Source organism: Halictus rubicundus, chromosome 10 (assembly GCF_050948215.1).
Source record: "Halictus rubicundus isolate RS-2024b chromosome 10, iyHalRubi1_principal, whole genome shotgun sequence".
NCBI lineage: Eukaryota > Metazoa > Arthropoda > Insecta > Hymenoptera > Halictidae > Halictus > Halictus rubicundus.
In genome coordinates this window covers 7,478,949-7,500,731 of record NC_135158.1, presented here as the reverse complement: position 1 = coordinate 7,500,731, position 21,783 = coordinate 7,478,949, and the positions used below count along the sequence as shown (strand labels likewise).

The 21,783-nt window shown below is 41.7% G+C and overlaps 2 protein-coding genes across 3 annotated transcripts in view; one reads left to right on the top strand and one right to left on the bottom strand.

Annotated features, from left to right (window-relative positions):
- The window catches only part of LOC143357955 (sodium- and chloride-dependent glycine transporter 1), a 33,293-nt gene extending 23,246 nt beyond the window's left edge, over nucleotides 1–10,047 (bottom strand). Inside the window, exons 1-4 of one of the 2 annotated variants that reach the window (XM_076794695.1) lie at nucleotides 9,815–10,047; nucleotides 5,943–6,111; nucleotides 4,298–4,576; nucleotides 1,431–1,638 (exon numbers count right to left, since the gene is read on the bottom strand). In XM_076794695.1, the coding sequence (XP_076650810.1) occupies nucleotides 1,431–1,638; nucleotides 4,298–4,576; nucleotides 5,943–6,111; nucleotides 9,815–9,844 (686 nt within the window). In that variant the 5' untranslated portion in view covers nucleotides 9,845–10,047. The remainder of the gene's footprint in view (nucleotides 1–1,430; nucleotides 1,639–4,297; nucleotides 4,577–5,942; nucleotides 6,112–9,814) is intronic. The other variant, XM_076794694.1, reaches the window with a different exon arrangement.
- A 10,274-nt stretch (nucleotides 10,048–20,321) lies between these two features.
- Bet5 (blocked early in transport 5) lies at nucleotides 20,322–21,701 on the top strand. Its single transcript, XM_076794697.1, has 3 exons — nucleotides 20,322–20,647; nucleotides 20,818–21,027; nucleotides 21,118–21,701. Exons 1-3 carry the CDS (start codon nucleotides 20,549–20,551, stop codon nucleotides 21,244–21,246), a joined length of 438 nt encoding a protein of 145 aa, XP_076650812.1. The 5' UTR covers nucleotides 20,322–20,548; the 3' UTR covers nucleotides 21,247–21,701.
- The last annotated feature ends 82 nt before the right edge of the window (nucleotides 21,702–21,783 follow it).

Below are 21,783 nucleotides of genomic sequence, written 5' to 3'. Positions count from 1 at the left end.
TTTGTACCTTGGACCATGATCGTAGCAATATTGATTTGAACATAGAATTCTATTCTATAGATTATATGTGACAATAAATAGTTATTAATTTAATGTTTCAGCTTGCAATAGCAATTATGTTTGATTTTAATCAGTTCAGTCACGTATCTTAGGACATGTTATAAGTTACGCAGTATAAACAAATGTAACACCGATAAATATTTACAGTGATTAAGCTCGTCTGCAAGTTATCATGATTGCATCCGATTTAAAATTCAATGGAACCAGCAAACGAACGTAAATCATGTTGATAAAAATTTGATTGATAGTATCTGATATAGGTAAGTGCTAATGATAATTAATACGCGCGTGCTAGCAGAATGATGATAAGCCTACAGGAATCAAATATTAAGAAGTTGAAGATTACTTAAAGTGATAAAATGTTTACGAAGATAAACGAAGTAAAACTACAGTTTTTCATTTAAGTATTGTAACAAATAAAAGACATCATTGCTATTAATTTATATGGAAGAAACTAAGAAATGATACGGTGTGTGTCTACAACGACATATTATTTTTTCCTTTATTCACATTTGCTTCCAAGATTCATAAAATGATGCTAACTTCGCCAAAAGGTCCAAAGTTTAACGATACTGTTAAGACACTCGAATATATTTATGTTCATCAAGACTTTCAAATACCTCAAGCACTTCGACAGTTTCAAGGTTCGCCTAAGTTCGTATAATCTCTTAAATCTCCAAGCATTTTCAAAATCTTCCCAGCTTTCGTGTTCTTTTCCAATTAAATACTGTTTTCGTGAATTTTTGCTTCGATCGTCCATAAGTATTATGTCAAACGTAGTTGAAAATATCTCTTGGCAAAAATTGTTCAAAGACCAAAAAATTATGTCCTGCATCTTATTAACGACTCGATGCACTATCCAAAAGATTGCAAAGCAAGAAACTCTCGCAAACAGAATTCTGGATATATTCCAGCATTGCAGCGTTTCTACTCATAGTAAATGTCCTTACGTTCATGCGAATTCTAGTTTGATACGAAAAACTGTACAATTGCATTTATGACGTTACTGAGATGCTCTTAGCTGAAGAACCGGGAGAAAATATTTTTCTCGTATACGTTTTTACAATTTTCATTCTGCATTGATACGTGCCAAAACATTAAGTCGCAAACTCCTTCCTAACTCTATTCAATCTAAAAATACTGATCTCAGTGACAGCCCCTCGAGGGACATGGCCCCCAGTGGAGGGGATAGGCGAACTGACTAAGATCGTGTAGCTCCGTGGAGCATAGATCAAAACTTTACTGTACTTAATTCTCGTTCTAATACTTATGAACAAGTGTGCAGCGTGTGTTGAGGAGCTTTCTCGTGGGCTTAACGATATAATTAAAAAAAAATGGAAGAATATCGTTTAGGATACACTCTAGCATACTTAAAATATTCCTCAGAAGACAGCACCTGGGTGTAAAGCTGGCGAAGCGGCGTAACAGTGGTACCATTGAAGCACGATGTGACGTTCCCGCCGTCGGGATAATTGAAACTTCTGCAGACCACATCGATAGGCATGCAGGTTTTGTTGTAGAATATCGTCCGAGTATCGTTTTTCTGACAATCTAGCTGTTGTAGGCCGCTGTAACAATCTGTTAGGGCGTGATGAATTTTCGCGACGTACGTACGTTCAATATCGTTATACCGGTTATGCGGTAATGAGAAGGAAACATCGGACCGCTCGAAAAGCTATCGTCTATTCGAACGAAATAAGCTGCCGTTTACAGTATACGAGGCCTCGTATAGAGCCAAGAGTTCGATTTTACAAGGGATAATGTTGCTTATGTATCTCCTCATAGCCACTTCGTTGCCATCGCCGGGAAACGAGACTAATTACGTTCATGCCGTATCGTTCCGCCTCCCATTCATTTTAGTGATACTTGGATCCTTCTAACGACCTGTTCGCTCGCTACTCAATGCCGTCGTGATGGGACAATACGCAGTTGTTTTTACCGTTACAGAACTCCACATACACCTGCTTAATTTCCTATATTAAACGGAGAAACGGATTCTTCCCGATTTTGCAGGTAAAATTACGATTTTGTTAAAAGATAATTGTAAAATGTATTCGTATTGGGACTCAATAAGCAGATTAACGTTGACCTTGAAGAGACAGATACTGAATATACATATGAATAGAATTATAATGATAGTTTAACTCCGTAAAAGAACCAGAGAATCACTATATTGGTTGTATGAAAGCAATTGGAGAGAACTCATTTCTATACCTACTATTTAACCCTAAAAAATAATTGCACAAAAGAGAATAGGATAACAAATTCTGTTTCATTTATAATTCCCGGTTTAGGTATTTCAAAGCAATCAAGAGATAATTAAAAAAGGTAAAAGTGCGATTAAAAAGGAACGCACTATAGTTGTTTATAACGCAAGAAAACTTCATTGAATTATTAAATATATAATTGAAGTTGTTGGCAGCGTTACGACTGTTAATTTCCTCTGTCCATTTAGTCGCAATAATGCCGTAGTAATTTAACATTTCACAATTTATTGCGTTATTTGTACATTAAATTACTGCGAAAATTAATGGTGAGGAAGGCAGTAATGTAATAATAACGGGGAAAAAAGCAATATTATTCGTCGTTCGCCTGCAATATCGTTACGCATGAAATAATTATCGTTAAAACTAAACTAGGGAAAGCAATAATGCAATAACACAGAACTCACGTCGGTATTAACGACTGATTGTACGCCAGCCTACTTTAATACCTTACATCGAGGCAGAATTATTTGAAAAATCAACTGTTGCAGGACCAGGTGAATTTTCGAAAATAATCAAGCTTTTACGATGTGTGCGGAGCTTAATCAATTTCGCTAACCTTTCAATATTCCGGGATATATCCATGGAACTACCGCGATCCCATCGTATGTATCTGAAAAATCTCAATCGTTTTAATTACTTTCATAATTGAAGCTTTCGAGAGCTGCCCTCCCTCTTTATTTTTCATTAAAAATTTTTATTGCTCGCTCCAACGGAGGATTCGTTGGGCATGGTTGCTGTAATAATATTTCGTTTACCCCGTTTGCTTGAGCTCCTGCCAACGTCTGCGGAAACCTTACTTCAAAGCAATGATTGCCAACAATCTTGGGAACCCTACTTTCCTGATATTGTGGTATCTCTGGAACTTCTCCTTTCGAGAAAATATGTAAAAATCGAGTTCGATGCTACTTGAACTCGCTCGCGCTGGAAATCTGGGAGCTTTAACAGTGTTAGTACTTTAATGGATGATCCTCCATTATCGACACTTTTTAGAAAACTTTCTACCTCTCCCCCCTTTCTCCCCTCCCCTCCCTCAGTACATTTTTAATCATGCTGTAAGAACAACGATTGAACTATCTTGAAAGAAAAAATTTTTCCTCACCGGAGCAACTTCAGTGTGATTTAATTGTCCCTCAACGAGCATAATTCCTAGAACACACTAGTTCCTTTCTGACGAATCCGTACGACAAGAGTAAACACTGTTAAATATATTTTCAAAATATGAGATGTTAAATAAAAATTGGCATGTAAGGAAAATTCATGTTTAATTAATATTTATGAACTGAGAACTTCTTGTGCAATTATTTTGTAGAAACGTGTAAGGGTTAACAGTGCAACTGAGAAACATTAAACACAATTTATGTACATTGCTTTAGAATATGTAGATTGTCCATGATAATGACAACGTTGGATTTATTCAGATGTTGCGCGGTTATTATGGTAATCTATGCTTGAATAAAAAAGTTAATTCAAAAGACAACGTTTTTATAGTATTACCGGTCCGATAGTTCTAATGTTAGACAAGCATCGCTCGAGATTTTTTAAAGTACACTTATTTGGGAATTTGATCCGTGGTACTCTCCGTATAGCCAGTATTATATTTTCATTTCGCCCTTGACGATTGTGCTGCCGCAGACATAAACCGTATTTCGAAATGAAATCTACGAAACACTCAGAAATTGAAGCATAACATTGCTCACGTAGGAACTCGCCAATAAATTCCCCCCGCGTAACGTTTGCTTGTTCTACAAAGAAATTGAATTTCGAAGAAACGAATCCTTCCTCCCGCGGTTTCAATCGTTTAAAAACAGTTCTAGGAACACCGTTGAATTTTATAGCCGACGATAAACCGTGCAATGCGACATTGTAATATACGTTCCCGTGCGCAAAGGGACGAAACAGCTTGCGAGGAACAGGCCGTCGGATGTAGTTGTAAAAGGAGAATTAATAATAAAAATAATTGTTCCACTCACTGTTCGAGTTGAACTCGTTGTCGCAATAGGCCCAGCCGAGCTTCGGCATGAACGAGACGAAAATGTAAAAGAGTGTCCACGCCACGATGACCATGTAGTAGACCAGCACCAACAAAATGACGACCAGGGTGCAGTAGCCGAGACCTTGAAACGCCGGCGCCATGCGTGTGAAAGCCTCATTAGGACCGAGACCGGAATACTGTCCAATTGCAAGCTCCAGAAAAAATATTGGCAATCCCATTGTTATCAAGATTAATATGAACGGTATCAAAAAGGCGCCTAGAAAGAAACATCAATGTTAAAGCCTGCTTTGATAACACTCGAAATTCTTTTGAGGCGCAATTTAAAACAGTGAAAAGATTAGAAGACTTTAAGTGTGTCTAATACATTATTTTCATTGCATTCAAATTATTCGTGAAAAATAGAAATTTATATTTAGCTCCTGTGTCTTGCAATTGATGCAGAAACTTTTTATTTTGCATGAAGATCCAGACTCTAGTTATTTGTTTGTGAGTATATGCAAACATAAAAAAAAGACGCGTGTGTTTGCAATAGTATCTCGAAGCAAACTGCTATCGAACAATAGAAATTCATCGTTAATCTACATGCGGGACTTTCGAAAGATAAAATGTCAGCACGATCGTCGCTCGATTATCAGTTTAAATTTCAACACACAGCTCAAGTTCGAGTGCAAACTTCTAAGCTTACCAAAGCGTTCAAAAATTATTAATCACACGAAGTGAATTGAAGTGCCGGGAACAGTTGCACCGAGGTGAACAGGATTGAAAGAAACGTCCGGCGAGTCGGATAAACAGATTCTGCCGAACATTAGCGACCGGACCGCGATAAGTATAATTATATACCTACGGTAAATTCGTTTCCCGGTTTCGCGCGACACTGTCGCGGATTAATTGAAATTTATCAAGACCCCTCTGTGCCTGATTAACGGGTTGAAATACGGACTGTAGGGGCGGGGGTAGGTTAAAACGGCGCGGCGTTGCGCCCTTCTTGTTTCCAATCTTTCATTAGTGGCTGACCCGGCGGAACAATGAAGCCCGGCCCCGGGTAAATAGGAGAAAAAACAATGAAACAAGGACCGAGGGAAGTAAAATAGAATAATTAAAAGCCAAGTGTTCAGAACACGAGGGGTCGCCTCTCTTTCGACAATTCGCAAATAAACCCGACGAGGCGAGGCCAGTATCAACAGGCATAACCGCACACGCAGGCCAGGGAAAGATTTATTAAATTTCCCGAACGCGCTCGTTCACAAGCTGCCAAACTACGCTTAATTATTCGGATTAACCATTTCGTCACGTGGGGCTCCGCGGCTCGTGCTCGTGCACGTTTATACGCTCGTTTCGTTCTTCTCTGTCGCATTGTCCGGTCGCTATTTTTTTTTTCGTCCCCCTCCCCGCGCGCTGCTGTTCTCATGAAAACGCCCTCGTGGACGAGAATAAATCATTCCCCGCGTAATCCGGTAGTTCGTTTGCCGCCCGGCCCGGTTACTGTATGTTTAGCGAACTCGACCGGACGTTTTTCTCGTGGGCCCAGTTTGCGCGGGTTTGCACACGTGTACACGCCGCGTACACACCTCCCTCTCTGTGTGTACATACACGCCGTGTACAGGCCGTGGACATATACGTACCGCCGCCATTACGATATACAAGGTAAGGGAAACGCCAAACATTGCCAATGCCAACGGCATACCCGATGCAGGATAGAACAAACTCAATAGGGTTGGCCCAGCTACCCCGTTCTGGATCCTGCGGCAGCTCCACCATGGCGCCGCCGACCCCCAGTGAAACTCTTTTTGCCTGCCAATAACACGAGTCCAACGTCATATTTGCATCGTATCAATTATCACGGCGCCCTCCGAAAGGTAAGAAACCCCCCTCGACAAAATGATACAGACAGGGGCAAAAGGACACATTACGTTTCTTTGTTTCTTTCCATACGATACTGAAATGTACTTTTTAGTACGTTAACCAGTTAGCTGTTGCGACCTCCTTGAAAAATGTGTACCTAAGTTGCGTCGCAAAAATCAACCGCTGTTTGAATTACAGCTCTTTCAACGAGTATACTCGTCAAACACAGTTAACTGGTTAAATCAGCAATGTTATGTTTTTAACATTTTTTTTAAAATCGATAAATGATACAGACAGGGGCAGGACACATTACGTTTCTTTGTTTCTTTCCATATAATACTAAAATGTACTTTTTAGTACATTAACCAATTAGCTGTTGCGACCTCTGCAAAATGTGTACCTAAGTTGCGTCGCAAAAATCAACCGCTGTTTGAATTATAGCTGTTTCGACGAGTATACTCGTCATGACACAAAATGTTGCCATTTCTTCATGACGAGTATACTCGTCAAACACGGTTAACTGGTTAAATCAGCAATGTTATGTTTTTAAAATTTTTTTAAAAATCGATTCTGCAGTCAAACATTCGGGAAAGAATTCGCAGTCGTATGTGCCACCAGGTAGATAGTGTTAACGAATTTTTTCGTAAGTTCTTGTTGCGCGGAACAGAAGAAATGAAACGTAATAACTACCCTTGTGGTAGTGGCGCCGACTCGAAACATACCACAGAGGGCCGTTCGAGCGCGAATGGTTAACAGTCCGATCCGGTGTAATCACTTTTGAAGCATCGGTTACAATGAGTATGGCGCCCGGGCCATTGACCTTGAAGAGACCGTTCTCGGGAACCAGAGACTTTCTCGACTTTCTAAATGAAACACGCAGTATCGTAGTCGGGACGAGTTCTGGAAATTTTTGGGATTCTCGAATAGGTCCGGCAATTTTTCGGGATTATTCTCGGGAATCCGGAAAACTCCCGAGAACCCCGACATTTTTCGAGAACCCGACCCGGCCCGTACCCGACATCGCAGGGTTCTCGCACACCGAGCCCGATTTTCCATCGGGCACGCAGCGTCCACCGGAAGAACATGGAGGAGACGATGATGCCGCTGTGTGCTACTGCGGGACAATACGAACGGCGAACCTAATGCGGACGGTGGGAATGTAAACGCGCCGCTGGAGGACCGGCCAAGGTATTTACGTAACGAGATTAAGGGAACGGCTCTCGAATCGAGCCAATTTATCTCGAAAGTCTAACGGTACGAACATTGCTCGCTTAATCTACTCGCGCTAGAACCCGCGGACAGATAAGATCCGCCGAACGCTGTTCTTTTCCGTACAACATTGTTGCCATTGTTCCGGCGCGGTGCATCGTCGCACGCGAGCTCGATTATGATGCTCGCCAGCTGAGGGAATCGCGAGAACAGGTTGCACTGGGTTGCACAACACCGGTTTAGCAGTTGAAGAGTTTAATGCTGAACTTACCAACTGTCCATCGAACGATCGGTTTTATTGTATATCCGATAACACCGTGGATAACGCGAATTTTGTTTCATGTTTTTGACCTAAGTTATAATCACTAAGCTTCCGTCGCTGGAAGTAGAAAGTCGCTTCTACGAAATTGTGTAACTACTATGAAAATTGTCAGAGGTATATTTAAAACACGGATTGCTCAATGATTGTGAATTAATTCATATTTGTGGCGCAATTATTCGTTGTGACTAATAGATCTGCGTTAGTCATATAGTTTACTGATAAGGCAGTCGAGAGTGTGCAAATATTATTTTCGTTCTTTGTTTATGTCACTTGAAAGAATTGAATTCCTACCAAGTTAAATAAACAGCACGGATATTTCAACATATTAAAAATAAATGTTGACACGAATGCTAATGTTGCCGTGTCTTTTAAATATGTACACGGACAATCATTACGGCGTAATAATAATGAAGTAAAACAATTATTTAACATCTCCAACCAAAAGCAGCATCGCTCAGCAATTAATATAATTAAATTCAACCTCGTGTATGGTAGGCTGGTAACACTTCGGTGCTGGCGCCAGTAGCATGCGCATTAAATAAACGACGCTGATCCTCTGACAGGGCTGCCAATTCATGCTAGATGATACTATTTGAAATGTAAGACCATGCGCACGCTGACAACATTTGCGCGCGGCTATTCGATCACTATAATCCACTTGTCACGATTACACAGAATAAAACCAGACTAAGGCAATAGTTCAGGGTTGTGCCATTATAGAACACTGGAATTATATCATTAACCATAGCAGTTTAAATAAACAGTTACTTTTAGCGGTCGTCGAGCACCTTTAAAAATATAAATATAACACTACCGTACATAATATTCATCGAACCTAATAAGCAACTGGCTTAATATTAAACTAAATATCGTCATTCCTTTCTTATCTGTGCCACACGGATTATCAGCCTCCAGTATCGAAAATCGAAAATGACGCGAGTTAATAGTGACCCGTTATCGTCGCGGCGTGTCGCCGTTTCCGGTACGAAGGAATACCGCGACGCAGGCACAACTTTCCATCGGTCAATAGTGCTGCCAGTCTTGTTTCGACCCGAAAATGGCAGAGAATTTCGAGGCGGTGCACGATATTCGTATCACGCGTATCAAACGTCCCAACGGACACGCGTCCATACACGCGACACCTGACAGTCCATTGTTTGCCGATGAACGAATTTCCCGTGCCCGCGTTACATTCGCCGTTCTCCAGTCGATGGGAAACCGGATGTAAATTAGATCTTACATTACTTATGCGATGCCCAGGTAAACAAACACTGCCCCGGGTACCTAGGTAAAGAATCTAATTAGTAGACTGCGGATCTTCATGCAATACTAAAGCTGCCCGCATCTGTTTCGAGAAGCAGGAGACTTCCTTCTTTAATTTTAATTCTTAATTCCAATTCTTCTACTGTTCCGAACTGTAGCTACACACTTTTGCCATAAATGCATTCTGCAAAGTCACTAAAGAAAGAAAGATTTTTCTATTTGATTTGTTTCTCGCCATCGATGCAGACAACTTTTATTTCGCATAGAGATCCGCGGTGAGGTTCCCGAGTATACGAGACAGTTTTCATTATTATCGCATGAGACAGCGAATGGTAAATATCTATCACCGCTTAACCGGTTAGTTATATGTAGGCAGAATACTCCACTCGTGTTACTCAGACGTCTAGAATGCGATTCACATATTTCTGTGTAAATAACCATATCTAATTCAAGAAATTAGCGTTTTATTGTTACAGTATTTCACTGTAAACATCTGGGTATCGCGAATACATACAACAGTGCTCGGTTAAATTTAACTAAGATCAGCTCGGTTACACGAGTCAATGCCACTCTTCTCTCGCAATTCCCTTGTCGGTGCTCGGACTCGGCAAAGCCGCTTCGATAGATAAGGACGGTGAATGAAGACAATGTAAAGTGTGGGGACAAAAAAAGTCCTACTCGTGTGGGATCAACCATTGGCTCCCGATGTAAATTTAACCGAGCACTATCGCATTCCGATGAAACAGGACATTTTTCTGATTACGAGCCCCCGCGTACCCGTGTGCTTGCAGGCATTCCAAGGCCACAGGATAAGAGGAACTTGCACAGGTGTAAACGGTGTAAAGGTGGGTTGCCTACCTTCGGAGTGGTCTCCTTAGCGTGCGTCATGGCCGGCTGCTGCAGATGGACTCGAATCCGTTGATCACGGTGCTCCGACGTGCCGTCGAAGGCTTGGTCGTCTTCGAAACCGCGACCGCGATCGTCTGAATGGCTTCGCGACGGTTAGACAACTGTATAACGCGTCAGATATCAAGATAATCAACAGGCCCCATTATCGGGAGGCGGGTTCCGGATCCACTTAATACCCGTGGTCACAAATAAAGTGGTCTCGAGCCGGCGGAACGTGGCGCGGACTCATTATTGCTCGTGGCGTCGTCGCTCGAGCCGAGGAGCCGCTCTCCTCGTTTCTCCCTGCTCCGACAGCCGGCCTCAACGGTGCACGATAATGCGATAATTTAAAAAGCCACGCCGAGATATCGCATCGATCAGATCAACGAATAGTCTCGCGCCACGATCTTATCTAGGACCGCGTGCCGCGACGCGAGAACCCGCTCGATCATTGTTCCCGTCTCGATACACCACGTTCTAAAGGACAAACGCAAGATCAAGGTCGTGTGAATTTTCTGCCGATGTACCGATCCTAGATGCAATCTAATTAATATTAGTATCGCAAACGGTGCAAGGGACAGTGAACACGTTAAAACGATTAAAATGCCGGATACAATCAGAGATATTATATATATATATCTTATTGTGGTACGTACCGAAAACTTTGTTGTACTTAATCATTGTTTCACGAAACTTCTACCGCCACAGTCGCGACACTAATCTAATTAAAACGACACCAAACTCGATAGAATTCATGTTTAGTTGCGTCCATTAACGATTCACTGGGACCTCGATTATAAATTTCCCGGTTTTTCGAATTTGCTTTGTATACCACGCAGCAAACCTAAACCTTTGCCATGTGCTTGTCGTGCCGGCCACCTTATGGTCGTCCAGTAGCAGTCAAATTTTTGTTACTCTTTTCCTATAATTGCAGTCCCCGGGTTGTTTTCTCCTTTCTTTTTCCGAAGGAAAGGTTGGTCGTTGGAACTTTCTGCGTTCCAAAAAGCATATTACTGGACCGGTTTAAAACGATTCGAGAAGGTGGGGCCGTCGATAGGACACCATAAATGGGTATATTACAAAATGCTCGTACCGAGGTATTCGAAAGTCAGTCTCTTATATAAGACATCAAACGTACCGATGCAAGACTGAATTTCTGAAATGGGCACACGATTTGGCAACGCTCTCGAAACGCTCTGAATTTGAATTAGTTTGGCCACAGTTGTACCTACGCTTTTCCTGAAGTGTTGCACTATTTTTCAGAATCGGAATAGAGAGCCCAAAGGCTTACGATTTTATACTAAATGAATGGAAACTGCCTCGCCGGTTTCTCCATCGATCCTTACAGCCGTCGTGATCCAAGTCCGTGTTGCCGTGGACCGGCAGGAGACAACGATCATCTTCTTTCGAGTCCCATCGAATCGTCGATGCACGATGCACGATGCACGCATCGAACGTCAATACGCCAGGTAGCCGGCGAGCACACTAAACATCGTTTGATCAAATTCTGACAACGATGTTTGGACAGCTCCGACGTATTAATCAGAGCAAAACTGCCGGCGATACGATCGATCCGTCGCTGATACAAGGAGACTGGTGCGAGGCAGGGAAAAATACGTGCTGGTGTATCTGCTCTCCGATTGTTTAACAAAATCTGCCGAGTTTGCGGAGCAAATGATTCGCTGATTTCGTTCGTAGGATCGTTCCTTCGATCGTGGATGCGTCGGGTTTCTCTAACGATCAAGTAAATACACCTTTGTTAGACGTTGATTGATCCAATTTTCAAGTAGACCACCTTGTTTTCGTTTAATATTGAAATACAATCGATAACCCCGCGCTTCGTCTACACAGTCCGCCCGATGGTTAAAACACGGTGAACGTCGAAAGTAAAACAATAAAATCGATTTTCAAAATAGCTGCTTTCTATTAGCGTAACTACCTACGTCACCGCTGCTGCGCACCGATCGTGATTTCGCGATAAAATAATTAAAAAGCGATACGCTAACTGGATCCTGCGAAACAGCTTTCTGATATCTCTCGATAAACTCGTCGTTCTAATTACATTGGAGAATTATTGGAAATAGAGCTCTGAAATATCCGAATAAGTGACGTCATACCTAAAAATAAAAACACATTTCAAAATCGAACCGATTATACATTTCTCGTTGCATCCCCGTCGAATCGCGTGGAATAACAATAATGTGTTAATATGTGTCCAACGCATCGCGAATTATTTAATCCGGCAGAAATATTGTTAATTTTGAATGTAGTACTTTTGACTATAACAACAACATTTCGGAAAACAGTATCAGATTATCATAATTAACGGTTTAATTGGATGATGATAATTTCGCAACAAAATGTGAACATGATCTACTGCGCTTTAATTATTGAGGATAAATGTATTATAGCTTTTCCAGTTACGCAATTATTCGTATTTTTATTAATTTAGTTATAATAGATGTCTGAACGCAGATACAGTGAAATAAACACCTGTTACAGTAATTTGAAAATGTTTCAGGATGTTTCACAGGTCGATAGGTATAACGAAGAATACTAAAATAAGTTGGGGATACAGAGCATGATTATTTGATCAATTTCGGAAGTTCGTCTTCGAAGCCTGTATTTGTGATTACCTGAAGTAGAAAATACCCGTCACGGGCAGACCCGTTAGCCGATTCTTATGCAATATCACGCGGACTCGGGATATTTTCAAATTCGATTACTCGGGGATTTTCGATTATCCTTGCAATGCTATATAAATCACACACCGGACCGTACGTCCAAAAGAATAAATACGGATCGTTGAAAAATACCCGGCCGGCTTCCTCTAATTATACAAGTTTCCATCGGCAAGAAAGGATTCTTTAATTAACTCGAAAAAAAAGGTACGATGGCGACACCATTATATTCATCGCGCGATAATAATTCCGGACGATTTCCCAGACGACCGCGGCTGTTTGAAATTCCGAAAGTTGAATGCCGAGATGGAAGAACGTCGGAAAAGAAAAGGGGCCGCGATGTTTTATCGCGGAAATGCTGAACGTAAAAAAAAGAAAGAGAAAAAGAAGAAAGAAGAGAGGAAAGAGAGAAAAAAAAAGTTTTATATCCGAGAGAACAAGCGGCGGATGATCTCGCTATCTCTCGATCGCGTATGCACGAGTATCGCGGGAAAGGGGGAACGATTTGAATGGGGAAGGTGAACAAATCTGCTCTACGAGTTCCGGATAAACGGGACGATTTGCAAACTTCTTTTCCAACGGCACACACAGAGAGAACACCCCCGGTGATTGCGCGGCAAACAAAAGCGGCTTATCGTTTGTAAAAAAAGAAAAATAAAAAAGAAAAGAAGAAAACCGTCTCGGCATCTCGCGAATTTTTGAATTACAAAATAATGCGTCGTGCAATGCGTGCGCCGGGAAATATTTCGAGGATTTCCTGTTTTAACGTTCCATTCCTCCCCAGATCCTTTGTCAGTTTTATTTGGTCTTCCCAGGGTCGCGCGCGCGTGCTGCGCAACCGGAGACTTTCCGTCCGCCATTGTTCTCGCGTATAAGAAATCACACGACGACAGATTTTCACTGCGTTGTGACGTTAACATTATTGTTATTGTTATTGCGCTGTGTAAAGAATTTGTGCGTCAATTATACGCACACAGTATCGGAGCTAAGTAAAAGTGGTTATTTCTTTAATTAGTAATTTTAATATATCGATATTTTAATCCTTCTACCGTTTCAAATTAAACGTACTCACATTTATCGTAACTGATTATCAATATGAACGTGATTATCGATCGTCGAAAATGGCACTCGAAATTTCAAATTCGTCTTCTTTATATTTTTGTCGGTAACTCTTAACTAAAACGGCAGGTCTTGACGCAAATTCCAATTTCCGTTGGCTACTTTATAAATATAACAATTGGAGGGAATTTCTGATCAACAAACAGAAGTTCCCTTCAAATTCTGGGAAAATATGGTACTCTCTCAGTAAACGTATCAAATTGACACGAGGAGGGGAAGACGGTAAATACCGTGAGTAAATTACGCTGATGCACGTCAAACTCCGGTGCATCTTAAAATATCAAAATACGTTCCGCACGGGAAATATTATCAGCACAGTTGCTACACATTGATATCGCCGCGGGAGTTACTGAATTATGCGATCCGAAACGGATAACTCGATAGAATAGTTGCGAGGGACGTTCGTGCCGAATAAAACTTCCGCTCGCCAAGGAACTTCTATGACAATGATTCCTGGACAGGCGCTCGCGTTTACTTTTCCCGCGTTTCGCATGGAAATCAGTTAATTTCGAAGCAGTCGGTCAAAAAGGTGGAGCGTGAAGCGGAAAAAAAAAGAGAAAGGGTCGCGCGAACGATCGAACCAGAAATTGTATTCACAGAAGCGTTATTGCGTCTCGCGAGCGTTGTAATGTGCCGGCTAAAAGCGATATCTAGCACCTCTGTCAACAGACAGTGTTCTGTTTATCGTTGGTCGTTTTATTGCCGATAGTCAGCATGGCCGAGCGAAACGTTTTTCCGGTTTCCGAGACGGTTCTCTCGGCGTAGATCATTGCTGTCGATAAATTAACCCTTAAAGTTTTCTGCATTTCACCCCTTAACGAGTTCGATACATTGGTAACAATATGACAATATCCGCAGATTTTCCTAATCTTTCCGTTTCACATTTTACCCAAAAGCTCTTAACCCCAGCGGTTTTAAAACTGCTACTTTGAGATACGCTAATGAGGAGACGTTTTTAAAGATAAATTGGAATGAAAATAAATATTTGTTTTATTTGGATCTGATTCTATTATGAAACGCTATTTTACAGACGGGGTGAAATTAACCCCACATGGTTCAGGGTGACTTCTATTCACCTGGATTCGCAGGGGCTTGAATATGTAACTATAAAAATTGGTAATTAGCACAATGCAAGGTGTTGTGATCCATGTTTGATTCTTTACTGTCTACGTTTTACTACTGATAGGAAAAGCATTGACGAACCTAAGAACATCTGTACCAGGTGCCAGGAACGATTCCAGATAGTTTCCAGTCGATCTTGAAAATCCGAGAAGTTCGAATTGGCGCGGAGCTATTAAACGTCTCGGAACGTTTTTCCGGTTTGCGAGGGGAGTTTCTCGAGTGCAGATGCGATCAATGCTATCGATAAATTAACCGTTAAATTCGCGGAACGCAGCAGGCCGGGCCGAAGTCGCGGCGAACTCGCACTGCGAATGAAATTAACAGAAGCGACCACGGCGGAAGGGACGCTTTTGGCAAACTTGGTAAGCTTGCGTCAGGGTCAATATAGTCCTGGGCGGTACGGCTATCTACGGGGGTCTATATGTATACACGGTTTTAAGCTCGCAGTTTCAAACATTTGGGCCTGGGTGATTATATTACATGCCGGTGTACAGGCGCGGCCCGCCCCGGCCGATGCGATGCACTCGAAACAGTCGACGCATCACTGGCTCTGAGGCTCCGTTTGATTTACAGCCCCGGTCATCGTTATCGAATCATTCCAGGCAGTGGCGATGCGCGATCATTCGTTTTACATTCATATTTTTCCTATCGCATCTCTCTCTCTCTCTCTCTCTTTCCGTCCTACGGCACTGGCACGCTCCGTGCCGGCACACGGCCTTTCAGAATTGAAAGCACGTACATGCATACCCGGGAACCATTGCACGCCCTGCGAAAAAGGAATTTTCGAGCCAGTTCGGCCCTCGCGTCCTCCGATTCACGTGAAAAAGAATTCCCGAAACAACGTTCACGTTCTCCTGTTTTCGAAAGCGGTCGCGCTCGCGAGGGGCAGCGTTCATCAGCGGGGAATGGTTAATTCCTCTTCGGAAACCAAGTTATCGAATCAATCTCTTTTGATCTGACGCTTTCGCTTTTCGAGACACTCTCGACGAGTATTCATCGTTTCCCTTAAATATGATTCTAAAAATTGGTGCATATTGCTAAACATAAGTATAATTGAATCTTTACTTTCTAAAGTATCCTCTACGGTGCGTTAATAATGGTAGTCACATTAACGAAGCCACAAGACGATCCCCGCAAATGTACGTTGCTCGCTCTCGAATCACGAATGTGAACAGTAGCGGGCATGATTCTATCTAGTTCCCAGTCAAACTGGAAAATCCGAGAAGTTGCAATTAGCGCGAGTCGAGCTATTAAACGTCTCGCTAATTGGATACTAATCTACCGATAAGGAAACTTACGATAACTTCGCCAGCAAGATTCAGTTCGTGTAACCACAACTTCCTTCTAGACGCATTGAAATGCTCGAAACAGAAGGTAAGGTAGCCCGGTAGCATTGTGTCATTAGTTCCTTGCGGCCGCGTTCGCTCCCCTTGCTCTATCGAGCGAATTTGTCTCGTTATGCGAACACATCCGATGCTATCTGTAATTTGTAAAGCCAGTGCAGCTCGCAGTTACAAACGTAAAAGCGTGTCATTCATAATTTGACGGCGGTCGGCCGCGTCGCCGCCGGACGCATCCACCGTTTCAATTTATTCTCCGCTTTACTTTCCTGCATTCTCGTCGCCGTCGTATTTATTTGCATACTGTCGTTCGCGTGGGTATTATACGGCTCCATGGTAAAGCTTCTCCCGAGCTTCGGTCTGCTTTAGCTTCCCCTTGACTCTACTTGAACGGTGAAAAGCCAAATGGCACGCTCAACGGAGGAAGGACCGATCGAAAAAAAGAACGCTTTAGGGTCTCTGTATACTTGCCGGAGCCGGCGTTAGTATGAATACTACCGCGTTTTCCTGCTTCATATTAGCCGGGACCGTCGCTGGCAACCTGAGAAGGCGCTCGAGATGCTCGCAACAAAAGCTAAGACCCGCACACAGCGGGGGTTCGCTACCTAACTCTCGAACAGTTTACTCCCCTCTACACCCCGGGGATGCCTATGCATCCGCTGAGAGCTGGGCAAGCCGTTGGGCATCCGTTTTCGGCCGCCCGACACGGGTCGCCGGCACCGGCGGCCGCCAACTGGCAGAGGCCGCGTGGCATCGGCCGCCGGTGCCACCACAGCATCCGCCTCACAATCCATGTTCGAAGTAGAGAAAAGAATATTGTTCATCTGAGTTGTAATGTTAAGAAGTAATGGTTCAAACTATAATCTAATTTAACGATGGAACGATGAAAATCAGCTTCACAAATCAATTTTAGCATAGTTAAATTATATCTTATATCTTATAAGTGATTATATAAGTCAAAACTCCGGAGAACAAGTTTAAAATGATTAGAATTCATTGGTTTGCAAGGTGTATTCGAAAGCTGGTGGAAATAGTGGAAAATTGGAAAAGTGGAAATATACGTATAACATTTGGTTCGCAAGCATCTACGGTTGTAAATCTTAGTACGCTAACGGTGTACAAGGTTCCGCATGTGCTGCATTCGGCTGGCTTAAAAATTACGAAAGTGCTGGGTACAATCGGAAGGATTTTTGATTTATGACGTCCATGGTCGGTAGGTCGTCGACAAGGATTTTCATACCTGGCCTTGGTCGCGTGCTTGTCGCGTCGTACGTAAGGTCTTACGACGCAACCCAAAAAAAACCATTTTAATGTCGCCATTCTTTCAGTGCCACCATTTTTGGGGAGTCTATCGTTAGATCTGCCTATGCCCATCTCAGCCGCGCCCGCAGTCCCAGTGTTTTGGCTTCGACGTAACACGCAACATAGTATGTGTGACCGCTGTAGCCAATATCTCGACTATAGCCGAAAGTACGTGTGAAACGAGGCCTGTCCCTTGCACTCTGATCCAATCGGCCGCGCATTCGTACCTATGCTCTGACCAACGAGACCGAGGCAATGAAGCACCCAGCGTGCGTCCTTTGCTAATTGTCTTGCAAGGGTAACTTCAACTCTGTCGCACTCGAGCGCCTATGTTAACGTCTACTGTCTCGTCTCATTGGACAAGATATAGATACGCCATCGCATTCCTGCCCGGGAACCTTGCATCTAATCATCTTTAAGTCATTATGGACAAGAATTCAGAAGTTTTCCATGTACATTTTTTCGTGTCGTAAGACAAAACGATGCAATTTATGTGGAATTAATTCTTCTTATTCTACAAATTATCATGTGATTGAGTCCTGAGGATTTCTTCCACTTTCACTTGGACCACAACATATTTCAATGTCATCAAAATTCGAGACATAGTCCCCCAAAAATGATCGAATTCACAAGGCATGATCCCCTTCCTAACGTGGATACTTCCTTAAAAAAAAACAACTATTCTCGTTTTTACAATATATGTACAATTTAGGTTAATATATAAGGATGTGTGATGCTGTTTCACGAAGAGGCAGGTACGGTTCCTATTTCCATAATGTTGTAGAGGAGGGATACCGATAGTTTACCTAAGGAGCTGTAGAGCCCCGAGAAACCTTTTTTTTTTTTTTGTGCCACGCACAGCAGGGAACTGTCAACGCGGTCTCGAAAGGCCATCTGGTAATGATCAGCCGCTTGCTCGGCCGACGGGCAACGGCGGCCGGTGGGATCGCTCTAACGCCGGGACGGCGGCGCCCGTTTTACGACAGATAATCGGTAACACGGCATTTGGACCTATAGTCCCCACGTAAAACCCTCCGGTCCCGGCAAGTATACAGAGACCCTTATGCGCCCGTATAGCCCCGGTGCTTTGCCTTTCGCGATACTGTTACGCGTTAATAAAAGTACTCGGAACGATAATCGCGTCGGACCCTAGCCACGAACACGTTCCCCGGCCCCGACGATAGTTTCGCCCCGGCTACATAAAACCCTATTTGCACGACGAAACCGCCGATCTAATCAATAATTAAAAGAAAGAGTTCCAATGTTATCGTTGCTGCGTCCACCTCCCATCCCCCTCTAACCCCTCTCTTTTTCTCTTTTATTCCCAGCCAGTTGTTACCGCTGTTTACTGCGACCATTCCGATGGAATTCGAACGACTATTGTCTGGGAATACTGGATTAGCGAATGGGGTTCTTACCAATGCGCGGGATGCGTTGGTGGTCCGGAACAACTGTGTGTTAGCGTACACAAAAGAAGATTCGCGACGCTAAAATTTTTATTGCGTTTTAACCCCTACGTCGTGTCGACATCGATTTTACTCGCAGGAACTCGTATATCGAGTGCGGATGGACATTTTCAAATTGCTGGTTTTAACTCTTCGACGGCGGACGCTTTGACGACTTATGGCGGCCGTAACTAGATCCATTCGAATCTTTACGTAATCACTTTCTTTTACACATTTTTATACCTACTTAAGATTCACCCCATATCCGCCTTTCGATGGTTAAATATGCATTATATTTTCTAATAATAGCCCTTTGCTGTACGATTTTCATCAGGGCTACAATGATCAATTCGGGTAGAAGATATCAAGTCGGATAGAAGTTCAAAGTTGCAAAACGCGGACATATAGCAATTTGTATACACAAACTGCATTGGTGGTGTCATCTTCAGGTAGTCTCATCAAGCTCTAATATTCCTCCCTGAGGATCCCTGGCATCTAATCCAGGATAAACGTTCCTCTCTGCCGTGGGTATGGGATCTGATCCTGGCTAAACGTAGGCACCGACGAGATATCTCGTCGGTGACGTAGGTGTGGGATCTGATCCAGGTTAAACGTTCGTCTCTACCGTGGGTGATAGCACCGACGAGGTACGCACCTGGTATATGAAATACCGACTCTACCCAAATAGGATAACCAATTGGTGAGCTGGATCACAGCACACAGAACATAACTCCTGAATCGGAAATACTAGTAAGAATCGAGTATCTTGTATACTCCCAATAATCATGCATAAAATTTACTTCGACATGCTCAAGACATGCTTTAAAAGTTACTCTGTATCTCGAGTACTATTAGCCATTTTTCCTAAAAAGATTAGGTGGTAAGACAGCCAAGAGGGTATTCGACAGCATCATTGGTAAGAGGAATTCTCATAATCGTTGAACAAGCAGAGACAATAAATTAATCAGTGTACACTTATTCTTGGTTCAAAAGTTCCTATTCTTAAAATTCATATATTTAGTTTAAAATTGGTATTCCTCCGAACAGAGGTCCCTCAGGGGCTCACTCACGGATGAGGCCGTGGGTGAGTACGGGTATTTGCGAACCCAGGGCACCCCAAGCTTATAGGTCGTTGCGTCCCAGTTTTGCTACATTTATTTTTGATTGGGCTTTTTCGTCTTTCGAATTGAAATTTACTTCTGAACTTTCAAAAGTTCCTATTATAAAATTGCTATATGTGGTTTAAAATTGGTATTCCTCCGATCGGAGGTCCCTCCATTTATTATAGGTGTATGGCCTAAGCTTGTCGTGGATCTAGTTGCAACATTTATCGTTCGTCAGCGTAGAGGGCGTAAGAAATCTAGTTGTTGTTAACGATGTCGGTATTTCAGATCGTGCGACACGAAGCAGCATAAGATGAGATGACTGAACTGACCTATAGAGGCTCTAGAGACAAAAAAATACATTATGTACAGAAGACGATAATTAATCATAATTATGGGATTGTGAAATGTAAATTCGGTGCACAACATCTGTACAAACATTTTGAGACAGGTAACATTAATTTTGGACCAGTAGTTCCTGAATTGTTTTTAAAAAATACATTGCATGTCCAGTCTACTTTGTAGCTTGTCTATGCCAGCGACATTTATTAACCTGTGATAAATAAACAAATAAGTCAGTGTCAGCAAGAATATGACAATCCATAATTTATACATATTTTCCAAAAATGGAACGTTACTGTATTACGCCGAATGGAATAGGTTGAATAAATCTGGAATCACGAAGGAGGAGGTAATAATCAGTTAGTAAACAATCATTTAGTGGAATGTAAATAAACAAATATTGTTTTCAATGTTTGTAACGTCAAACCTGGCGAAACTGACTATTTAGTAAACACCAATGATTATTTTTCATCGACTTAGGTTATGTTAAATATACGTGTAATTGTACATTAAATTTAGGAAGCTAAACTGATGTATGGAATGTTGTTCTCCATCAAATCATTTGTAAGTAAAATATCGCCATTGGATCCAAAGGAAGGGTTTTTGTATTACAAAACTAGTAAATACACATTACATTATTTCGAAACTCCTTCGGGATTAAAATTTGTTTTGAACACGGATAATGCTTCACAGAATGCTAGAGAATTGTTACAACAACTGTATAGAGATGTGAGTAATTTATCTTTGGGGATTCGTGCAAACAAATCAAACAGATTTTTAGTAAGTAAACTCAATAAAATAATAATCAATTTTTTCCAGGTTTATTTAGAATATGTTGTAAAAAATCCTCTGTGCCAACTGAATGAACCAATCCAAAGTGAGCTCTTTAAGCTAAAAGTAGACGAATTATTTAAAAAGTCACCTCTATTTTTAAGTAGAACAATTTAACTTATAGTATGTATTAAAAATGTATATTGTATAAATATAAGGATTGTGTACGGAATCATTAAGATCTTTAACTTAATGAAGCATTCACTAGTAAATATTGAATCGTTAAATATAAATGCAAGTATATAAATTAAAATTATAATGTAAAGAAAAATACCATTTACATTGTATTCTGTTGTATTTACGAATTTACAATCTTCAAAATGGTATTACTCTTAATAACTTTCAATATACAATAAATTGTAATTTTCATACAAAATGTACACTGGCGAAGAAATCTTAGTGAAATTAATTTTAAATGTTGTAAAAGTATAAGTTTATTCCTTGTGGTCACATATATTATTTCTACTAATATATGGAAAATTGTACCTCACTTTATATCAACAAAATGTACTAGTTTAATATACACATTTAAATCAGTACTTAATATACGCAAAAACATTGGTAAAAATGCACATTATCATGAATTCTTCTATATCAAGCTTGCCTTTCTTATACTTTGTATCACGTAGTAGTTTCTCCAGGCATATTCTCAAA

Bases quoted from the DNA above. Each gene is read 5' to 3' on its own strand.
- Bet5 (XM_076794697.1), top strand. From the start codon at position 20,549: ATGACAATCCATAATTTATACATATTTTCCAAAAATGGAACGTTACTG. The intron at 20,648-20,817 runs GTAATAATCAGT...CATTAAATTTAG, and splicing joins CTGGAATCACGAAGGAGGAG to GAAGCTAAACTGATGTATGG. The intron at 21,028-21,117 runs GTGAGTAATTTA...AATTTTTTCCAG, and splicing joins TACAACAACTGTATAGAGAT to GTTTATTTAGAATATGTTGT.